The following is a 22,383-nucleotide window of genomic DNA, read 5'->3' on the forward strand; positions in this document are numbered from 1 at the left end:
TGCGTATGTTTTTCCTGTGGCACGTCCACTCGTCTTTCAGCTACTTAATAGAAGACATGCCAAACATAAAACACCAAAATTCCTCCAAGGTAGTGAAATCCTAGGTGTGCTCAAGTTCAGGGCTGCAGCCGCTGCAGGTACCGGCGTTATGAGAGTTCTTTCAACACCTGCCGGGCTTTGGATACCACCGGGCCCAATTATCTTAGCCTGCCTCTTCTTCTTAACCACCTCTTCAGTCTAACAGGTCAGGGGGACAATCAATCACTCCTAAAATAAGGAGGTAATTTCCTGAGCTTTTATCGTGGTGTTGAGGTATTGTCTGGTTGCATTTTATACCTTGAGAGAAAACGGAGCGGCAAAGGGTTGGGAATATACTGAATTTGGCCTTTTGGTCCTTGCTCTCGAGATTCTGGGAAATTTGGGGTCTATATAGGATCTATATGTTCAACTCAATATGTGCAGTGTGGAAGAGAAAGATAAAGAAAAGAGTGAAAAAGTCCTGCATCTTGTGATACACGTCAATAAAGGTTAGTATTATTATGAATTATGAAAAAGTTGAAATGTAGGCTATATCCAAAACAAAGATAACCCTGACAGCACACATGCAGACACTTGTGCTTTGTCCATTCACACCTATAACCTGTTTCTGTTTATTATTTTCAACAGCTTTCTTCATAGTGTAATTACTGTTTATACAAATATTGCTAATCTACTTTTAAACATGTTTAACATTACATGACATTAGCATTACATATTTTTCCTTGTTTCTTTTTTTTTTTTTTTTTTAAAGTGTAGTAAAATTACTGGACGAGTGAGTATTTTGAGGCCGTATGTAATAAAAACACCTAAAAGGCACCAGCAGTGAATTTCATATTTCACACTAACACAGGGCTAAAGAGATGGAATGAAACTTCACCTGACCTGTCCTCTGATTGGATGAGCCAGGACAGCAGTAGCAAGGGGATTGGGCAAACGACCAGAGGGTATCACGGGGATTATACACAGGTGTGTTGCAGTGGGCCGGGGGTTAGATCTGCCAAAGCCAAGTGTGTGTGTGTGTGTGTGTGTGTTTAGCCATCTCAGTTCTCTTCCTACTGATGTCTAGAACAGACTAAATGAGCAATAATCTGCACACATCCCTCCAGATGTCCCAGTGAATTTCCTGTGGCTTAAGGCGCCAGCTGAGCTCTTTGAAAGTTTTGATAACTTCTGCAAATGTGATTGAACCTCTGCTTGTACAGGAATGTGTTGCAGGACACAATGTGCTTATTCCTGTTTGCCCTCGGAGAGAAAAAAAAAGGAGGCATGCGCTTGGATCCGGGACTAGTGCACCTTTTAGTACAATATAGTTGTACAGGCTATACAAAGGGAAATGTTGTGTTCCAGCTGAGAAAATAAGGTTCAAAAGCATTATTATTACAAACTTTTCTGAAGTTGCATCGTTCTATATATCATCTTCACTGTAATAAATGTCATTCATTTTGTCGCTATTTTTGTACCTACAATATATATATATATATATATATATATATATATATATATATATATATATATATATATATATATATATAAAAATTAAAAGATCTCAGGCAATTAATTTATTTCTATACATAGGCTTTGATCATTGTGCAATCAACCAAAGTTGTCAGCAACAAAGGAAGACAGCGAAGTGGAACAAAGCTTTATTCGCCAACGCCTGCCAATCAATGCTAATATAAGGCCCTCAATCATCAGAAGCAGGCAAATACAAGAAGGAGCACATGTAAAGTGACATGAATATTTGATAATGTCTTGCCAATCTGACTGCCATGACTTCAACTCATTGACTAAATCAAATATTCCAAATCCCATAACCAAGTTGAGAACAAAAATTTGAAACGATGTAAAACCAACACAATCATGGCAGTGGATGGAAATAATTCCAATAACACAGCCTCATGTTGCCATAGAGAGAAGCTTCCACTGTGCATGTAAAAGGTAATATGGAGTTTCTGTCAGGAAAAGGTAACAGGAATTTCTAAATTACATGTGTAGGCAACCCACTGAACAATGAGAACAGCAGGCAGAAAAAAAGCCTAACCCTGTTAAGTATCAGGCTGACGGGGAATGACAATGTATTTGTGCATTTCAGCATCTTGGAATCTCCGGCTTGCCGGGTAAAGGAAGAAATATAATTTTTGTGGTTGCCATGGATACCTGTGTGTGTGCGTGAAGGTTTCGCTGCGAGCCTCGACTCCTCCAGGAGATCAGTGAACCGCATGTGTCAACCAGCATTAACCTACTCAGTCCAACAGATGCACGGAGACACACAAGCACAAGAAAGAATAATAAACACGCACAAACTCGCGCATCAAAAAGCTTCTCATCTCGACACACGGTGCAGCACACACTGCAGTCTCCAAAACACACAAACACGCAGTCGCGAGTGCAGTTACGCATTGTCGGAGCGCACATACTCTCGGGTGAACACAGAGATGTACCCTGAAGGAAAAACTTTGATTACGACGTTGTTGTGTTGTACTACACAAGGTCTAAACCTCCACTGTGGAGTCGGTGCCTTCCTCCCGTTCCCCCCCCCCACCCCCCCTGTGTGCGGCCTCACAGACCAGCCAGCAAGGCCCGGGACAATTTGCAATTCATTTATCCACTACAAAAACCAATGGCAGCATGTGGAATGAGAAAGTCCCGCAATAATTGCATGCCCAAGAGGTGCGGCAGCACAAATATTAACTTGAAACCAAACGAAACGGGGCGTCTCAGAGAGCAAGCCGGCGACTGTTCCCACAGAGGTTTTTAAAAAACAAAAATGTCTTACCAGGGTTGCTGATGAGCTCAGCAGGTGTTGCCATTTTACTAATGAGGGGATGCCACGCCCACCGCAAGGAAACAAGCCCAAAACAGTGGAATTGTAGAAGGATTCATTCATATTACTCTCGCCACCACCAACCCTAATATAGATGCATACTTTAACTGACTGTATTAGAGCCGGGTCAATCTCAGTGTGGCATGAAGTGCAGCCTGTTTTTGACATTATGTGGTTTCTTTTTTCAGCTAAACCCTTGAAATGAAACCGATTCTCAAAATAATCCATTCTTCAAGATTAAGGCCTTTGTGGTGCACTCCCTCGTCTGGGGAGGAATGCCGGGTTATTTAATATGACAAATTTATATTAAAAAATACATATATTGAGTCCCCAAACTTTCTGAAATTTGAACACAGAATCAGTAATCAGTTCTCTGGCATTTTCATACTCTCTGTTTTCATCCTCCTCACAAACACGCCACACTTTTCTCTGCAGGACCCCTAACTCACACTGTGGACTCATTGTCAAGTATTACTGTATGTTCTCAAGTGTTTGTGCCCGAGTCCTCGCGGTCCAATCCACACAGGCACTCTGCTTGTCTATCTGGGGCCTTGGCGTGTTTGCCTTAAAGTCAAATTAAAAAGGTATGCCAGAAAAGTGAGCGTATCTGCAATTCAGAGCACATTTTTCTATTAGACAGGAGATATATTGCCGACTAAGTATTGTCAGATGTTGGCAAATTCCACATATTTTTCATATCCGGCCCCCTTTAACTTGGGGCCGCTTCAATATTCAAGGCGCATCATCGACAAAGACTCTGTTTGACCTTAGGAGCATCGGCAGGAATGAACCAAATATCCATTCTGTTTTCTACGAAAATATTTTCTCTGATATAAATGCAATATCACCAGCCATAAATCATTTAGGAATTCATTTGGAAATCATTTGAAAAACACATTTATTTGTGGGGTGTTCATCAATAAAAGTGGCTTCTGTAGAAAGTTTTATTTATATATTCATGCATTCAATAGATTCAGTTATTCATGTATTCACTCATTCACAAGGCCTAGTCAGTGGCTATGCCCCCCCCCCCCCTCCCTGTGTGTGTGTGTGTGTGTGTGTGACCTGCGGCGTAGTCCTGCTATGCTGCGGGGCTAGTGCTGTTCCCCAGGGGGCTCTCATCTTTTACTGAGCCCTGACAGAAGATGGAGGCTGGGAGAGGGGTCCGCTGCATTAAAAAGCCTTTACCTAGTTCTGATTTATCACCTCTGCCTCTCTCACACACACACACACACACACACACATACAATCACGCACGCACACAAACCCGCCTGCCAACCCCACGCCGCAGCTTGACTCCACACTCTATCAAAAAACACACACATATACCGTAGATGCACACGCGCGCGCACACACTCACAGCCAAACGGACACATATCCACACACCATCAAACGCGTACTCCTTCCATCATAAGATGGCTGCCTCGGAAAAAAAAGGCTAGGCGCCGCACTGCACCGCAGTGGTGATTTTGCATTTTAATGGTACCCCTCCTCTCTTCCCTTCACCCCTTCACCCCCCCTCGGTTGGTAATTCTGGTGTGTTGCAGGCAGGCGAGCTACCTCACCACAGGAAGACACAGCGACCCGGTTACAGAACAGCACTTCCTGGGCAAACAGCCGCATTTGAATGTGACCGTCACTGAGGAGTTGAGGGGGGAGACCAGGGAACGATGGGAAATGTGTGTGTTTGTGTGTGTGTGTGTGTGTGCAGTCAGGGAGGAAGTGGATTGTTATCACGCCACAACAAGCACACAGAGTCCAAGAGGACAGATCCTGCCCATACATAAACTATGTGAACCTTTAATTGCTCATGAAGACACAGCCCACACACGCACACACACACACATACACACACACACACACACAGATGGAAGAGAAAAATAGAGCCTTTCAAAGCTGCGTGTGTACGCCCCAAAGTGAGACATGGACAAAGGTGAGCCTTTGTTTTAAAATGCATCAAAGCAAAAACAAAGGCACACACACACACACAGACACAGACACACACACAAGGCAGTGAGCGGCACACGCAGGGAGAACACAGCACTTTGTCCTTGAGAGGGTCCGAGACTTGGTAATCATATTCATTCATTCATTCATACATATGGGTGGAATACATTTGCTCCATCTCCGCTCGAGTTATTGCACGAGTGCTGATAAAAACTGAGGGAAAATAAGAAAGGGAATGAATTTAATCTGCGAATAAAAGCCTTTTTTTCCCATTTCCAACACACATTAATAAAGTGGACTGCATGAGAAGTTATATGTTAAGCATTACTAATTGGAGTCATTGGAGTCTCTCATTCAACCCATATTCGGGCATGACACCTGAGGTGAAATCAAGGACGTCTTTTGCTTGAGACTAAACGGAGCGAACATATTTGAATGTCGCTAACGGAACAGGACGGTATTCCAAAGGACATCGTAAAATAATAAAAAACAAAAAGTACGAGTAGTTAATCTGTTCTTTGATCATGAGAGTACAACCTGTTTGTCATGTGTGGCCACACTAGTTGATTTGAAAATGTACCCAATAAGTGTTTCTTCTGCTTTTGAGATTTGTTTTGTAATTCCCTCTATGCATATCTTTATTAAGACATTCAGGTGACATTTATAAGAAATCAATACTTTGTTTGATTTGGAGTGTGTATTGTTGCTGAAGGCTCTGCACCGGAGCCACATGTGAAAAAAACATTTTGGGGATCTGCAGACTGGCGAAGAGGTCCGCTGATAGAGATTGAACATTACAGAAAAAGAGAGGCCTGTTTGAAATTCCAGCAAGCCTTCTCTTGTAAATGCTTGCAAATGAGTGGGGAGGACGTCTTGTGGCTCACGCGACTGTGTGTGTGTGTGTGTGTGTGTGTGTGTGTGTGCGCTGCAAACAAGCAAGCATCTGACGCGCTGTTGTGTGAAATTTAAAGCTTTGGCGTGCGTGTGTTAGCCAGCGCTACCTCGGATGCCGGAATAATAATGAAAGCAAGCTTCTCCCCCATCATTCAGGGGGTGTGTGTAGTACTACACGAGTGTGTGCGTGTGTGTGTGTGTATGTGTGTGGGAGAAGAGGAGGAGGAGAGATTGCTGGTAATGGAATCATTTCTCACCTCTTCTAATAGAGGTTGCTAGTGTTAAAGAAAAAAGAATACTAACACTACAGGCAGAAAATGGGAGTCATTCTTTTGTTTTAACTAGTTTACAGTTAGATTTTCTGGGCATGTGAAGTCATTTGCTTTTTTAAAATCAGTAACATTTTGTACTAATCTGTGTGTGTGTGTGTGTGTGTGTGTGGAGGAAATGACGGCTGAAAGGAAGGCTGCTGCAGCTGTTGCCCTCAAAACCATAATTCATTGTTGGGAATGCTACAATCTAGATTACATCTCTTGCAGCTTAAAAGTGTATTTCCCCATAAATAGCAATCTACAGCTCAAAAAAAATTAATTCCGCTTCAGCATAAACAACACGCTTGTCCTCCCACCCCTGCGTATGTATGTGTGTAAACATGTATTGGCCCCGTATGGCATAAACAATCCCCTAGTCCTGTCAGGAACACAGAGTGATCCATCAGTTTCTCCACAGAAAACCAATTTCACTGGAGATGTTCAGTTTTTTTCACAGACACACACCACCTATCCTCGCAGAGAGAGAGCGAGAGAGAGAGAGAGAGAGAGAGCAAGAGAGAGAGAGAGCGAGATGAGGAAAAGAGAAAAAGACAGACACATACACAGAATAAGGGAAGATAAAGACAGTGGCAAAAGAATGGTGAGGAAATTGAACAGAGAAGAGAAGGAAACACGAGGCAAAATTGAAAAGGAAGGGTGGGGGGGGGGCAAATACATTTTTTAAAAAGAGACCCACGGTGCAGTGTTTGATGGGACACACTGTTATTTGCTGTCTCATCACTTCAATACGGTGCATAAAGAAAAAGGTTGCTGCGTTGCCCTATATGCACTAAGAGTTGACGCATAGTGCCTGACAAACAGGCTTTATGTAAACTCCTTTTTCTTCTTTCGCGTTTGCCCATTAAAGTATGGAATTATGAGCGAGGAGCGAGGCATGCTGTGGCGGCCCGGTTTTGGCATGTTGAAGCGGGCAGATGACAACATAATTACAGAGTCATCTCATAACACGTGATTACACAAACAATGCACGTCGTTTCTAGCATCTTTTGTCTTCATGCGTGTGCGCGCCGAGTAGCCGCGTTGCATGTGTCCACGCTCGTGGACGGGGAAAAAAGGAGGTGACTTCATGCAAATTCTTGTGAACATATGTGGGCGCGCAGAGACGGAAATATTTCATGCAGACAAACAGGCGACAGGACAGCAAGAAAATGTATATTTGTGGTAATGGGCTTAAGTTAAAACAAGATGGGAAAGGCCTTCATTTTGGAGGAGCTGCATTGCTACTAATGACTAGAGGAGCTCCAACTGCAATCTCAGCCTATTATAACTTAGAGATGGCTCTTCTGTGTTCTTAAAGATGAATGCAAATTAAAAAGCATTAGGCCACATTCATTTGCGGTCTTTGGCATGTAGGCCACTTTTGGTCCGAGGGCCACTTACGGCTGCCTTATTTCTTCAAATGACCTTGAAATCAAAGACGGAGCAAGTTTTAATGATTAAGAGGGCTCTTAAAGACTCGAAAAGGAAAAGCAATACAGCGCCTCATTAAAATTTTCATTTAAACATTAAAAAAGCTTTTTGTTACAAATGTTCCTGCCAGGATGCTGAGTTGATACACAAAGAGGGCCGCAAGACTGAATGCATCCCCTCTCCCCTTCATCAGTGCTTCTCTAACTTAAGAGGCATACTTATTTGGCTGCTTTTATCATTTTCTTTGTGAGACTCTGGCTTGTGTGTGTGTGTGTGATAAACGACGAGTTGCGGAGCGCTGTGATTTGGTGCAGGGCCTGTGAATGACCCGGGGAATGCGGCGTGTCACTTTATATTTAGCTTCTATTTCCTCACCGCCTGCTCTTCCGCTGCACATGGTATGATTTCAGTTTGGAAGTGTGTGTGTGTGTGCATACGTTAACAAAGAGTGAGATGTATCCCATCACCCCCCAAAATTCCTTCATTCCCTCCTCCATTGCTCCCTTATTTCCCCAACGACTCAGCGTGCCTTGTAAAAACCTTGGCCCCGGCTGCTCAGCGCCCTTTAAAATGCAAAGCAATATTACGACGCCTGACACTTTGATCTCTGTTACGTTGAGAATTGTTTCAACGTAACAGAGAATGTAAAGAAAGCGTCCAGTTGAATGGTTGTGTGCCGTTTTCACGCTGAAGGAAAGAAAATGTGAGCGCGGGATGAGAGAACTGTAATATCGATTGTTTGTTAGAGACACGCCAAAAAACAAGAGAGAACGTATTTTTCACTTTTTTGGCATGTGGATCCAAAACCTCTGTAACTTCACCTCTCATTTGTTTAGTTATTTACAGCCCCTGACAACAAAAAGCCTTGAAACTGTTCTGCAAACTACACAGCACCCTTTGTGTCACAGGCAAAACAGGAAATCAGGCTTTTGTCCGCTCCAGATGGCATCAAAAAACACCTTGTTTCATCTGTCTTAAGCAATCCCATCTTGACGCCTTCACACGTCCCCATGTGGGGCTGCGGCGCTCCTCAGAACAGATTGGGAAACAGCACAAACGATCTGCCGGGGAAGTCCCAGCGGGCTGCCATAACATGCTCGTTTGCCGACGCACCTCTGTTGCACGGGGCCCATGTTTGATTTCTCTCAGGTCGCCCCTCCTTTTGCTTTCTCTTCCTGCTCTCACTCTCACTTCACTTATATCACTTGCTCATTTCGCTGTCTGTGTCACCTGCTTACTCTCTTCCTTTCCCAGTTCCTCTCTCTGTGTGTGTCCGTGACACTCGTTCTCCGTCAGCCTGTTGGCCCGCCTGGCTCCGACTTCTTGTCTTTTCCTCCAGGGCCTGCCTTTCGTTCTCCCCAACACCTCCACCGCCTTCTTTTTCACTTTAAAAAAAACGTGTTAGTTGGCTGTGTGTCTCGTAGAAATGCCGGCAGTGACTGTATCCTTTATCAACGATGCACCGAGAACAGAGGCAGCCTCCTGCTTCCATCCTCCGTACCGCAAAAAGTAGACAAACCCTAAAAGCAAGCCCAAAGAATTTATAAAAAATAAAAATAAAGATTTGATTGCCGTTTCATTCCTCTTTGTTGCCTCGTGTATTGATGATTGCCACAGAAAACATTTCCCATCTGAAAGGATGCTTCACTACAACAATTGTTGCTTTTTGTTGCCTATTGCCCGTGTCCTCTTCCCCACTAATGCGATGCAGCCGACTCTACGTCCTCATTTACTAAAAAAAAAAAAAAGCACAAATAATTTCCTCCTGCAGGCTAAAATCAGAAAGGTTTTGCAGAATCAGTTGTTGGATTAGTCCAAAAGTTGCATTACACCTGTTAACAGAAAAAAACACAGGTTCAGCTTTGGTGCATACCCCCCCCCCCCAAACAGCCAGCAATAAATAATAAGATTTCATGTTGAGTATTTGTGCACGGGGGACAATGGGGTCCTGATTTCTCAGGTGTAATGCGTCGGCGGATGAATCGCAGGTGCAGGAGGTATTGTGGGGCTGGATGGAACACAGGTGCCGGAGTTATTTCAGGTCTGTGCCGTTAATCACCAACCTGAAGCTGAAATATGGCTTGTGTTTTAGTGGTTTTAAAATAGAGTTCCCTTGATGGCATAAACCCAGGTTGGTAAATAATAATAATAATAATAAGGACAAGATGAAATCAAGAGACGTGTTTTTAGAATTTGCTCTGCGTTATCAACAAATATGGACTCTAGTCTGGAAGATAATAGAAACTAAAAAGGATCTGATGCTATAGATTACCTGATGAATTGAAAAAAGATGATAAACATAAACAATGCAACAGATGAGTGCGTCACACACACACACACACACACACACACAGACACACATGCCATGTCTTTCTCCGTTTCTGCTTTGGTTTATTTCTGTTATTGCCCCAAGAAGAGTCAGAATGTGACAAAGGTTTGTATCAGAAACAGACTAAATATCTGATTATAAGCTGTTTATCTTTGTTAAATGATGACAACATAGTAACGCCAATACACAAGTGGCCTCAGATGTGATGCTGGTCAATATATATTGACAGACAAATCACTGTTGTTGTTCTTTTGTTTCGTCATTGTCCAGGCCCAATGCATGAGGGGCTAAACTGGGAGTGAATGTGATTGGATTTTCAGTCTCCGTCATTAAATTCCCATGCGGGGAATACTAATTCCAGTATTTAGTGCGGTGAGGCTAGGGCTTGCTTTCATCTTAAACTGATTCCAGTCTAATTAGATTGGGCATGTGGGGGGTGGTGGATGTATCCGTCTGGACTAATCCCTGCCTCTCTGTCCCAAACATTGTATTATCCAGAGAAAATCCATTGGCTGCAGGCTATTCAAAGGCAGATCTGCCTGAACCGCAGCCTCTGTACTGTATCATCTGGAAAGCTGTGGCTAGAAGGGTGCACTGTGCACTGAGGGTGGAACCCGATGGTCACGAGTGATGTATGGGTTGCAGAAAACGCCATTTAAAATTTCCAGTAAACCTTTTATCGTGTATTCAGGGCGAGACCGCTCACTGTTGTGGCCTCTTTAGCAAAGCTGTGTCTGAACTACTATGGACTACCCTCTTCAGAAGGTCTTTTTTATTCTAGGACAGTGTAGTTAGGTCTCAAGATTGGGTGGCCCCAAAAATACAGCCACGGCAAAATGTTTTTTTTAGTAAGTATTATGCTTCGTTTGTTTGTTGTTTTTAATTAACATCAACTCTCAAGCTACAAGTCAAAAATAGCAAACAATACACTTGTGTATAACCTCGGGTGTACGCCAACACACACGCACGCACTTACTGTGCATAGATCACCCTGTCATCCTGCTTGGGAATTACTGGCAAACCACAGTAAAATCGCAGGCTAAAGAGGTCCTTCTTCAAGAAGCTGTGAAGGCCAGGAAAAATGAAAGGCCTTCAGCCATTGTTCTCCACAAAGGTCAAACGCAATTCAATCCCATAATACGGCGGGGGGAGCCCTACCTCGGCAAACCGCCTTCGCTTAAAGGCTGGGCAACAGGAAAGGACCATTCAGCAGAACAGTTGCACCCTGTGAGCCGAGCACATTCGTCAAGGGCGAGGGGTGAAGTCAGAAAGGGGGGGGGGGGGGGGGGGGGAGGCTGTTTTTGAGGCTTTTACATGTGGTGGCGGTTTCACTGCACACTGAAGTTTATAAAGCGAAACAATAAAGGCCACAACCGATTCTGCCAAGAGTGAAAAGATTCTCATCTTCCCCTTCATTTTTTGCTGCCCTTGTGAAATTTCATTAGGTGGATTTAACGACTTGTGAATGTCGGCTTTCTCCGTGACCATGACACTGGTGGCGGACACGACTCGCTGGCAGGGTGTGATGTATTGTGTCGAAGGTTTTGCTCAGGTGCAATTTTTTATGTGGCAGCATCTGTAGACCTCAAAGGTAAAATGTCCCCCACTGTCTCATACTGACGTACATTTTGCTTCTTAATAGAATTTTAAGGGGAGTAAATGGTCTTTCCTTCCATCCATCCGAATATATATTTATGCATAATCTAAGATAAGAAAAAAAAAAATATATATATGTTTGCTATCTGGCTGCACATCTGTTTATGTGTGGTGTTGATTTATCACTGTGGACTTTTCCCTTTTAATGGACGGGTTCTAGAGTAGCACCTGATCAGATCCAGATTAGCAGACACTTCCAAACATAATCCCTCGCATCTGTTTAGAATCAGATTACCACCGCATAATTTCACATTTTTTCTCTTTCAGTGACTGGAATGACAAGTATTATGTTACATATACATATATATATATATATATATATATATATATATATATATATATATATATATATATATATATATATATATATATATATATATATATATATATATATATATAATATACACACATATATACATATTTTGTCAAAATGATGACCTTGTGAATTTTTTGGAAAATGGAGACATTTAAAATGCGTCACACTAATAAAGCACTTTAATTGTGCTAGTTAAAACACTTGTGTAGATTTAATTTCTGTCAATTTAAAAAGCATTTGCCAATGAATCAACTTCATAATAAGAACGTGTAAAGGTGAAAATGAAATAGATTATTTAATGACAACAAACTGGTTTGCAGATACAGTTTTTAATGTATCACAACAATGAGCAACAAACATACTTGATGAACTATTTCCAGAAGTTGTTCAAATACCATCTACAATAAACGTCATTTCAACTATGACAACAGGTCTGTGACAAAATAAAAAAAAGGTTTCAAAACCATGTTATTACCGTGATACGGTACAGTTGAGACCTCAAACAGTACAGTAACAAAAAACTAATGCGACTACTCTCTATATATAAAACATCAATAACATTTTTGGTTTAGTTTATTTAAAGTTTTAGCCATAGGGGCTTCTTCTTATTAAAACCTCAGGGTGCATTTCCTATGTAACCCAGATGTTGAAGAGTACATATTGTGTAGGATATGATTGCGCCATGAAAATCCCTTTGACATCCAGAAGAACAATTCCAATTTCAACCTTTTGAAGGCTGTCCCCATAAACATGACACAATCCATCCATTTTTTTTTTTTTTTTTAAAGTTCTTTTTTTTTCTTTTTGGCTGCTGTGCAGTTGCAATATCTATGTACAGTTATATTGTTGGACCATCCTTTTTGTTGGTTTGTCAGCTTTTACCAGTCCTTGGTGTGGAAAGCGTCCTGTCTGATGCTAACATCTTAGCACATGATGCTAGCTCACAGTTCAGTCTTATAATGCTGAGCCACAGAGTGGGGAAAGGCAAAAAGCCAGAGTTGAGAAAGCCTTTGGAATCAGGACAGTCGCTCATGTTTGTACAATGGCAGAATTGCACCTTGGGAGGCCAGGATGTCTCTTGTGAAACACAATCGAAAAGTGTCTTAAGGATTAAAGTAAATGTTGAAGTACTAAAAATCCAAATAATGACAATTAAAAAGCTCACGCAGAAAATGAAAAACTGAAAGTTTGCTTTGAAACTTAAAAAAAAACACCTTTACAATATTAAAACAGGAGGAAATGTTACTTGATTTCATTGTTTGAAACAATAACTAAGCATGATTTGATTTAACCTGTCAAACAGTTGCATTACATGCTACTTGCTCATCTCAGAATAGGAAATACCAAAAGCAATACATTTTTGCATTTCTTCATATTAATAAATTTGTACCATGCACAGCCAACTACGAATATGTACAACAGCTTAGCTTTCTTTGTTCACAAGCCTTTATCTTTCATACAAATAGCCTTCTGTTACTTTGGAATGAATCACATTGGTTTCAATGACCAAACTAGAAAGTGATTCGTAAAAAATTGAACACCCTTTGACAGCTTTCACATTCTTAGTTCCACAGCAAAATAAGAAAATGATATAAAATAAAAATAGCAAAGCAAAGCAATTAATGGACCAGTATTTTGTCTGGTAGGAACTTGAGAGAATTGATGGCAAGCAAAATAACGTTACACAGTAGCAGCAAAACTTTGTAAGGTAATACTTTGCAATGTTGATATCACTAAATGTGGAAAAATGAAAATGTTGACTTTAACTGTAGATCATCAGAAGTGCCCAAATAATTGTTGGGAGGACGTCAACCTATGCACTAAATGGCTGCGTATAGGTGTAACACTGTTTTTAGTCCTACAAGTACATGAACATGTTTTTAATATACAACAAAAATGCTGTTGTCCCCCTTTTAAAGCAGCATATTTGCAAACGTATAGCAAATGATCATAACTTCTTTTTATTAACATTGTGACCAACTTGTACCTTAACAGTTTCAAGTATACAGTACTGCTTTCATGGTTGCACCAATTGTTAAATAGGTCTCTAGATTGTTAGACATCAATCCTGTAACAAATATGGACCAATATGCTGCTGCAATAGACACAAAACAATAATTAAAACACAAACATACATACAAACAGAAAAAAAATCTATTAAATTAACAAATGGCCTACTCAAATAATAAAAAGACAAATAAAAACAAAATAAGTGCACTATAGTCCAGACACAAGCAAGTACCGTAACAGTACAGCAATTCACAAATGAAAAATGTTATATTCACATAATCCGAGAGAGAGTCTATCAAAACTAGAGTTATTACCTCTTCAGAAAAGGGTGTGAGCAGAGGTAAAAGTGAGAAGGTAAGAGTTGGCACAGATTAGTATATACTACAAGAAAAAAGGGGGGGGGGGGGGGTGGGAAATAGATACAGCTTGTTGTAATACAAACTGGCAAACACAGGGGCATCATACACATTTACTTCACCATTCTAAATTCCCTCAGTGGCAAAACCATACTGTCTTTGTAGGGCAAAACTAAAAGGATATGCACATCGTCCACTGTAACAGTAATATTGTCTCTTGGTACTCTATACACATCAAGGAAATGCGTCCGATAAAGCTTGACATGTTTTGGTTATAAGCCAAGTGTACCCAGGCTTGTTGCTGCTTTAACAAATGAGAAATGTTATGTTCTGACCTGAGAATTTAAAGCTACTGAATTACACCTATCTAAACTAAGAGAGATTCTCTTTGAGGGTTCTGGATCGTCATCCCATACAGTACATGCTAGCATTTGGAAAACAATCCAGCTGAGGTGCAATTTGCTATCGTGAGAGTTTTTGGCTTGAAACAAGCCCCCCCAAGGGAGCCTGTGGGATTTTTTTCCTACTCCATGTTTTTGTATACAATATAAGCTCAGTCAAGCATCTGCAACAGTTCTGTCCATAACAAAAATCAATCAATATCTTGCCAGCATATCAATATGGGAAAAACAATCCTGAGTCAATCATTTGGTACTGTAATTTTTTTTGGGTTAAGAGAAACTTTGGAACTGCAGTTTAAAAAGTCTTATTTTTTTTTTCTTTAAGCAAGGGATCCTTTTTTCCACTCCTACACACTGAACATATCCATTCGGATACTACTGAAGCTCGCGTCTAGGCCGGAGGCCGACTTAGCCTTGACTTCCAACGCGTTATCTAAGTCCTCCAGCTTCTGGCTTAGCTCATTGTCAGACTCATCTGAACAACTCTCGATGGGTAGTGAGGTTGGAACCCCTGAGGTGCTGCAGGAAGTTGAGGTAACCGTTGAAGGTGAGGAGAGGGGGGGGGGAGGGGAGGCAGACGGGGAGGAGGAAGCAGCTTTCCGGGCTGTGGCGGCCTGGAACAGGACATTTGGCCAGGACTTCATGGACAAGTGAGAGAGATGAGGAAAGGTGTTATTAGAAGAAGCTGCAGACTGCGAGGTAGATGTGGTGTTAGGAGTAGGGGAGCAGACAGAGTGAGGTAATAATCTAGTATGCTCTTTGGCATTTCTCATTGCTTGTTTGATTGTTTTCTCTTTGTGCAAGCTCGACTGAAGGTGTTGGCCAAGTGCTTCATTCCCGTTAACAACCACATTGCAGGCAACACAAGTGTAGTTGCTCACTGCCTTTCGAAGCACTGTCTCTTGCGGGTCAGTAAAAGGATGTCCTAAGTAACAGAAGGACTTCTGATGACGTACCACAGAATCTTTGTCAGCAAAAATCATCTGGCACTTCCTACATATAAACTCGTGCTTGACGGACGGCACAATAAAAGCGTCTGGAAAATCCATGGTACTTTTGGTATCTTTTTTCGGTTCTTCTTTTGTGCTTTCTTTTGAAGAGCCTTTGTTGGTATTATCCTTAGCGTTTATAGCTTCTTTTGGTTTGAAAGAGTTAGTGGTGGTGCTCTGGGGTGCCTTCACGGGGGCTGCTTTCTGCTGCTGCTGCTGCTGCTTCTGCTGTTGCTTCTGCTGTTGCTCGATTTGTTTCTGCTGTTGTTGTTGCTGCTTCTGCAGGGAATCCTGCAGGGACTGCTGGTACTGCTGGTACTGCTGCAGGAGGGCTGTCTGGGAGAGACCAGCGGCCATGGCAGCTTGCGGGACTGCTGCTGGGCCATATGGAAACAGGTTCTCCATTCCACACATTGGCGGGAAGTAGCCCCCACTTTGGACCCCTCTAGAGAGCTGGGGCGAGAAGCAGTTGGGAAATCCAGGTAGAAAGTAGGGCAGAAACTGCCCCCCGAAGAAAGAGCTGGGATCACTTGAAGCGAGAGCATTCTGAAGTGCCTGGAGTTGGGAGGCGTCTAGTTGGGTCTCACTTCCTGGCTTCACTGGCGTTGGTTTCTCCCTTTTCTTGGCCGCGCTGTAGTTCTCAGGCCGTGTGCCGCTCATGTTCTCTCTGTCCTTTACCTTCATCTGCGGGGGCTTGTCTCCTGGTTTCTTGCTGCTGTCGCTCACTGAATCTTTACCTTGCTGCTCTGTATGATTTTCTGCTGCCAAAGGTGTGGAAGGAACAGGAGGAGGAAGAGGAGGTGGAGGAGGAGGAGGAGGAGTCTGCAGAAGAGTCTTGGTTGGGGTAGTGCTGAGAGACATGGCAGGAGAGGGGGTGGCTGGTGTAGGGAACCCAAGCATGCCAGCACCGGGAGACGCTAAAGCTGAAATACAGTGGTATATAAATATGGAAATATTCAATATTTAAATATTCAAACCCAAATCACTATGGAAATTTGTTTGTATGACAAGGCATAGATTATTGTCCCTGGCTGAGATTTAATCGCTCTTGTTAAGATTTTGTTATGGATCAAAACTGTCGCATGCGCTTTATGATAATTTCAATCTGCCAATATATATTATAAATATACCAAACCTACAATAAGGGGGAAAACAAACAACACAAACAAAAGCCATGATATGGATGCATTGGTCTTTGAATTATCAATTAGCAGTTCAACTCTGATGATGACGTAATGCATGCACTAACTCCCATCATTTTGGATTTTAAAGCAGTTTTTAAAAATAACACGTTTTAAACAACACCACTGTGATACAGAATAAACAGCAGAACAATATAGTAAAATAGTGCATGTCGAAGCTCACTTCATAAAGCTTCTAGTATTTTAAACTCTTTTCTTTTTTTTTCTTTTTTTCTCTTTTTTTTTTACTGTTCGTCATACTAACTCACCAGGTGTGTTGGGTGGGAAAACCGGAAGCGATGATGGCCCATTGACCCCGGGAAGTAACACTGGCGGAAGGCCAGACAACCCCGGGTAGCCTGAGGGTAGACTGAGGCCGTGAAGTGCATTATTGTTGTCCACTGCAGTCTGTTGCTGCTGGCCAGGCAGGCTGAGTCCCTCACCAACTTTCTTCATCCGGTCAAGCTCCTGCTGGGCCATCAGTTGACGGACAGTGGTTGGTGCCAGGTAATCCTTTTCCCGATCCACCTGGTTTCCCAGGGTTTCTTGCACCTTAGCGATGTGCTGTTTGGAGAAGATGTGGTCTCGTACGGACATCCGGGCGGTGTACTTTACACCACACAAAGTACACTGAGGCCTGGGTCCGTCCGGTGAGCCATGACTTATCATGAATGGCTTTCCAATGTTAATCTTGAATTTCTTTTCTTTAGCGCGGGCATTCTGGAACCACACCTGGACAACGCGCTTGGGGAGTCCAATCTCATTGCCCAGCATCTCACACTCTTGCATTGTAGGAGTGCGGTAGTCACTAAAACAGGCTTTGAGCACTTTGAGTTGAAGGTTACTCATCTGTGTCCGGAATCGCTTGTGTCCTGGCCTATCTCCGCCGTTGCTGCCTTTCCCGGACTTGTTGAAAGGGTTACCCGCCCCAAAGGGACTCGGAGAACTGGGATCAGCTAGACTTGATGTTTCGCTCATGTCATAGAAGTCGTCCAAATCCTCATCTCTGGAGCTAAAGTAAGAGTCATAGTCCTTTCCAGAGAAGCTGAGGGCAGGGCTCACCATGCTGTATTGGAACCTTTCGTTGCCACCGTCAGAATTTGATGCCAGGCCACTCTTGTCACTCAGCTTATCTCCTCCGTTGACTGTGAGGCTCTCAACCTCGTTGTTGTTGCCCTCGTCTCCAGTTGTAGCATCACTAATGGCTGTATTAATAGACGATGTCTCATCAAAGTCCATCCTATTGCAATCATAAGATGAGACTTCTGCTGAATTAACATTTGGCCCTTCAGTTTCATCACAGTTTTCAGCTTTTAAGGATGAAGGGCTTAAGAAGTTTTTTACTTTTACCTCAGATGGTTTGACTGGAGTTGAGGATGCTGTAGGCAGCTCATACTCATTTGGCTCAGTCTTTGTAGGCAGCTGTGGGTAGTCAAAGAAATTATACTTATTTGGGCTTTCACCCCTTTCATTGTCTTGATTCATCATTGGGCTTGGTGGCAAACTAAAGCCTGCCTGCTTAGCGTCGTGCCAGTGTCTAGATCGTATGTGGCTATCTAGAGCGGATTTAGCCTTGAACAGTGCTCTGCAAAAGGGACATTTCTTGTGGGACTGCGAGGGCCCGATAGCTCTGAACTGACCCTTTCTCTCTCTTGCACGAGTGTTTTGGAACCAAACTTGCACAACTCTCTTTTTCAAGCCAACCTCTCTAGCAATGTGGTCCAGCATCTTCCTCGTTGGGTTAGAGTCAAGCAGGTATTTGTCATAGAGAATCTCCAGCTGTTCTGGTGTGATGGTGGTTCTCAGACGTTTATCTCTGTGCTGCTCTTCGCTACTGTTTCCACCGTCTTTATCGTTAGCACTTTCGTCCTTGTCGTCCAGTTTTCTCTTCATTGCCCCAGAGCCTGCAGCAGAGGTCAAACCAGAACTACCCTGAGAAGGGATCTGGGAGAGGCCTCCAGACAACAGCTGGCTTGCCATTAGTGGGTTATTTGGGTCAAATATCATATAGGGCATATCAATGGGTCTTTCGAGGAACTGAGAGTGGAGGAATTGGTTTTGCGCAGCCAAAAAATGCATGTGCTGATGCTCCTGCCACAGCTCGACGGTGGGGAATGCAATCTTACACTGGTCACACTGGTACTGAAGCATCTGGTGAGGGAGGCTGTTTGTCAGTGAGGAAATGGCCAGGGAGAGCGCACTCGAGGGCACCGCCGCTGCCTGCGGCTGGGAATGGGGTCTTGACATTTGTGGCTGAGGAGCCTTCTGAGGAGGCGGCTGAGGTGTGGAAGCCTTTGATGGTCTTGGTTCTGGTAGTGACTTTACCACAGGTGATGATGCAGTCTCAGTTTGTTTGGGTTCAGTTTCAGGGTAAACGTCTGGTTTGGGGGACGATTTTCCCATACTGGCGTGCGGAGAGGCCATCACAGGGGAGCTGGAGCCAGAACTGCTGGCAGTTCTGTGGGACTGTTTGGGTGGCTCAAAGAGTATTTGGCTAGTCTTAGCTGGACCAGGCTCACCGCTATCTATGTAGTCTTCATAGGTTTCCTCACTACCTTCCTCATCTTCATCCTTATAGCACAGTTTTTTCTGGTGGGTGATAAGGTCAAAAATGCGTGGGAACACAATGTTGCACTTCTTACACTGGTACTGCATGTTGGCTGTTCTGATGTATCGTTCATTGGTCAGCTCTTTTTTCTCATTATCTTTACAATCAGCCTGGTTTTCATAGGTCTTACGAGCTTTCTGCCGGGCATTCTGGAACCACACCACAATCACCCGCGAAGGTAGATTGAGCACAGTGGAAAGTTGCTCGATCTCATCATCCTTTGGATAGGCATTAGTGTCAAAGAAATCTTGAAGCACCCTCAACTGGTAATCAGTGAATCTGGTCCTGGACGACCTCTTGTTGAAACTTGATTCAGTTCTGTAGTATTCATGTGCATTGAGCTGGGGCTCAATTCGAATATCTTCCAATGTAGTAATTGGAGGAATATTGAAATTGTAGGGAGAGTCTTTACTCCGCTGTCTTTCTTTGAAGAGAGTGTTACGGAACCAGTGCTTTATGACTTTTTGGGGCAAGCCAGACTTATCTGACATCTCCTGAATTTGCTCTTCATTGGGGGAATTATTGATATCAAAGTTGGCCCGCAGGATCTTAAGCTGGTCATCTGTGATGCGGGTGCGGGGCCGCTTAAACTGGGATTGGCGCAGGAAGTTTGGATCAAGACCTAACTGCTGCTGACAGAGCTGTGTAAGGTCTGATGAAAGAGAGTCCATAGTGGGCAGCTGGAGGGCAAGCTGATGGGACAGACCTGGGTGCTGGACAGATTGCATCATTAGAGGGGAAAACATGGGCAAATCCATGGGAACAGGGAGCTGCACTTGTGTTGTTGAAGAAGGGGTAGCGGGTTGTGGAGGAGGGGGTGGAGGTTGGGGCGGGGGTGTCTGTCGAGACGGTTGGTGTGTGGCCATAGTGGGGCCGGAAACGGGTGAGGGTACTGGGGTTTGGGGCTTAGTCATAGATGTAGACGGAGGCTGAGTCGCTGTCCCGGGAGATGGAGTAGGAGGTGGCGGAGGGGGTGGCGGTGGTGGTGGAGTCTCGGGTGAAGCAGGGTTTATGGGATATAGTTTGTCATAGGCCTCTCTGTACTGCTGGGCAAACTTTTCCAGCTCCACGTATGGGAAAAAGTGACTGTGCACATGTTCCTGGTGGCTTTTGAGAATAAGCATATTGGAGAAGAGTTTACCACACATCCCACACTCGAGCTTATCAGTGGTCATTCCCACATGTTCAATTCCGTCTTTGTTCTTCTTTTGGTTTTTCTGTCTGTTTTCATTGTATTGAATGACCAGTTCAAATCCAAAGTTCTCTAGTAGCGCTTTGGCTGCATTGCCCCTCGCTCCTGACACAATGCGTGGAGGGGGAACCAACGGCTCTGGGAACCTAGATTTTCTAGGGTCTTTATTGTCTTTACCCCCATCACTTGTTGCATCACCTGCATTTTCCATCCTTGCTCTGTTTTCTTGTTTTTCTAATTGGTCTTCTGCCTCTCTTGTCATCTGAATTTCTGAAACAGACACATTGCTGGACTCCATTTTGGATTTGTGATTCTGCAACTGCTGGTGTTTCTGTTGCTGAATTTGAAACTGTGTCTGAGAGGCTTGCTGCTGCTGTTGTTGCTGCTGCTGCGCCTGCTGCTGGGCCTGAGCCTGCTGCAGCTGGTGTTGCTGTTGCATCTGCTGCTTCAAGTCCTCTAGGAATGATCCAGTAAGGCCGGGCATCCCAAAAGCTGCTGCCGAGTGCAGCGCAAGTTCTGGACTCAGATTGAACTCGGCTCCGGGGATGTAGAAGGGGAAAAGGAACTGCGGCTGTTGAAATTGCAGCAGGGATTCTGGTGTCATTGGGAAATGGGGGAAGAAAGCCGGATTTAGAAACTGAGGCTGGAAGAAGGCAGCCTGTTGCTGGAGCTCGTGTTGAAGCTGCATTTGCAGCTGGGCAGAGGACTGCGCTGACTGGTGGCTGCTTGCCTGCACTGACACCTGGTCAGTAGTCGTGGTCAGCTTTGTGTTGTTGCTGCTGTTAGTTTCTTTGGGTTCCACAATATTTTCTTTGTTGGCAGAGGGTGTTCCACTTCTGGCGGTCTCTGAGTTGCTGCTGTTCCCTTGTGCACTCGGGGCAGGGCTTTTTGCAGGCACTGGACCACTGGTGCTTGTGATGCTGCTGCTGCTCATTTCAGTTTTGGCTGTTCTGGCTTTGGTCTGGTGGAGCACGGACCTCATATGAATTTCAAGAGTTGAGCTTTGACTATAGGCAACATTACAAATATTACATTTGAATGGCTTGTTATCAACGCTGTTGCTTGTCTCTTGAGGAACCGGACTGGACGCCTCTTGGAGAACCTTCTTCAACTTATGCAGGTGGGAGACTGAATTGTAGTGGACTAGTAGGATGTTCTTCTGAGTGAAGGACTCCTTACATACTGTGCACTTGTAAGGCCGAGAAGGATCCAAAAATTTCTCCATCGTAAAGTTGGGCCCTTTTCTGAATGGTAGGGTCCGCTTCGGTTCTGCTCCCATATCATCTAGCAGAGAGCTACTGTCACTTCCGGTAGGACTGGGCTTCTCTTCCTGGTCCATTTCATCATCTTTGTCCAAGTCATGTTCAAAGGACTGAGCTTCCTCTAAGGCCCTGGCTTCACTCTCGGTAATATCTCCATTCAGTGGCAGATTTCCTATGAGTTGCTGCACCTCAGCTTCACTAAGCTCAGGGTGTCCATTTTCCAAATGCTTCCTGAGGGCCAGGAATGTCCTGAAGCTGCGCTGGCACAGGCTGCACATAGTGGCTGCTCTGATGGCATGGTACTGGGAATGTATCTGAAGCTTCTGCATCGTCTTGAAGGCCAGGCTGCAGTGGTTGCAACGATATTTGTAGACATGACGATCAGATACTGAAAGCTGTTGTTGTTGCTGCTGGAGCCTTTGGAGCTCACTGAGATGGTCCTGTATGGTATCAGGAGACTTGCTATCATGTCCTAATCCACTGGCTCTCTTCCAGCCTGGGGCCTCTGTGGCCTCCTTGGAGGGCTTGAGTTCCTCAGCCTGAAGGTCCAATTCATTCTTGTCCTGACTGGTTAGCTCATCCTTTGAGATGTTTCCTAAAAGTATAAAAATTCAATTTGAAGTACATTATATTGCAT

The 22,383-nt window shown here is 43.8% G+C and overlaps 1 protein-coding gene across 5 annotated transcripts in view; it reads right to left on the bottom strand.

Annotated features, from left to right (window-relative positions):
- Nucleotides 1-12,057: 12,057 nt before the first annotated feature.
- Nucleotides 12,058-22,383, bottom strand: part of zfhx4 (zinc finger homeobox 4) — a 90,707-nt gene continuing 80,381 nt past the window's right edge. For all 5 annotated transcript variants that reach the window (XM_037456115.2, XM_037456112.2, XM_037456114.2 and 2 more), the window contains exons 11-12: nucleotides 16,954-22,341; nucleotides 12,058-16,426 (exon numbers count right to left, since the gene is read on the bottom strand). In XM_037456115.2, the coding sequence (XP_037312012.2) occupies nucleotides 14,862-16,426; nucleotides 16,954-22,341 (6,953 nt within the window). In that variant the 3' untranslated portion in view covers nucleotides 12,058-14,861. The remainder of the gene's footprint in view (nucleotides 16,427-16,953; nucleotides 22,342-22,383) is intronic.

The sequence above is a fragment of the Pungitius pungitius genome, chromosome 19 (genome assembly GCF_949316345.1).
Source record: "Pungitius pungitius chromosome 19, fPunPun2.1, whole genome shotgun sequence".
NCBI classification, from domain to species: Eukaryota; Metazoa; Chordata; class Actinopteri; order Perciformes; family Gasterosteidae; genus Pungitius; species Pungitius pungitius.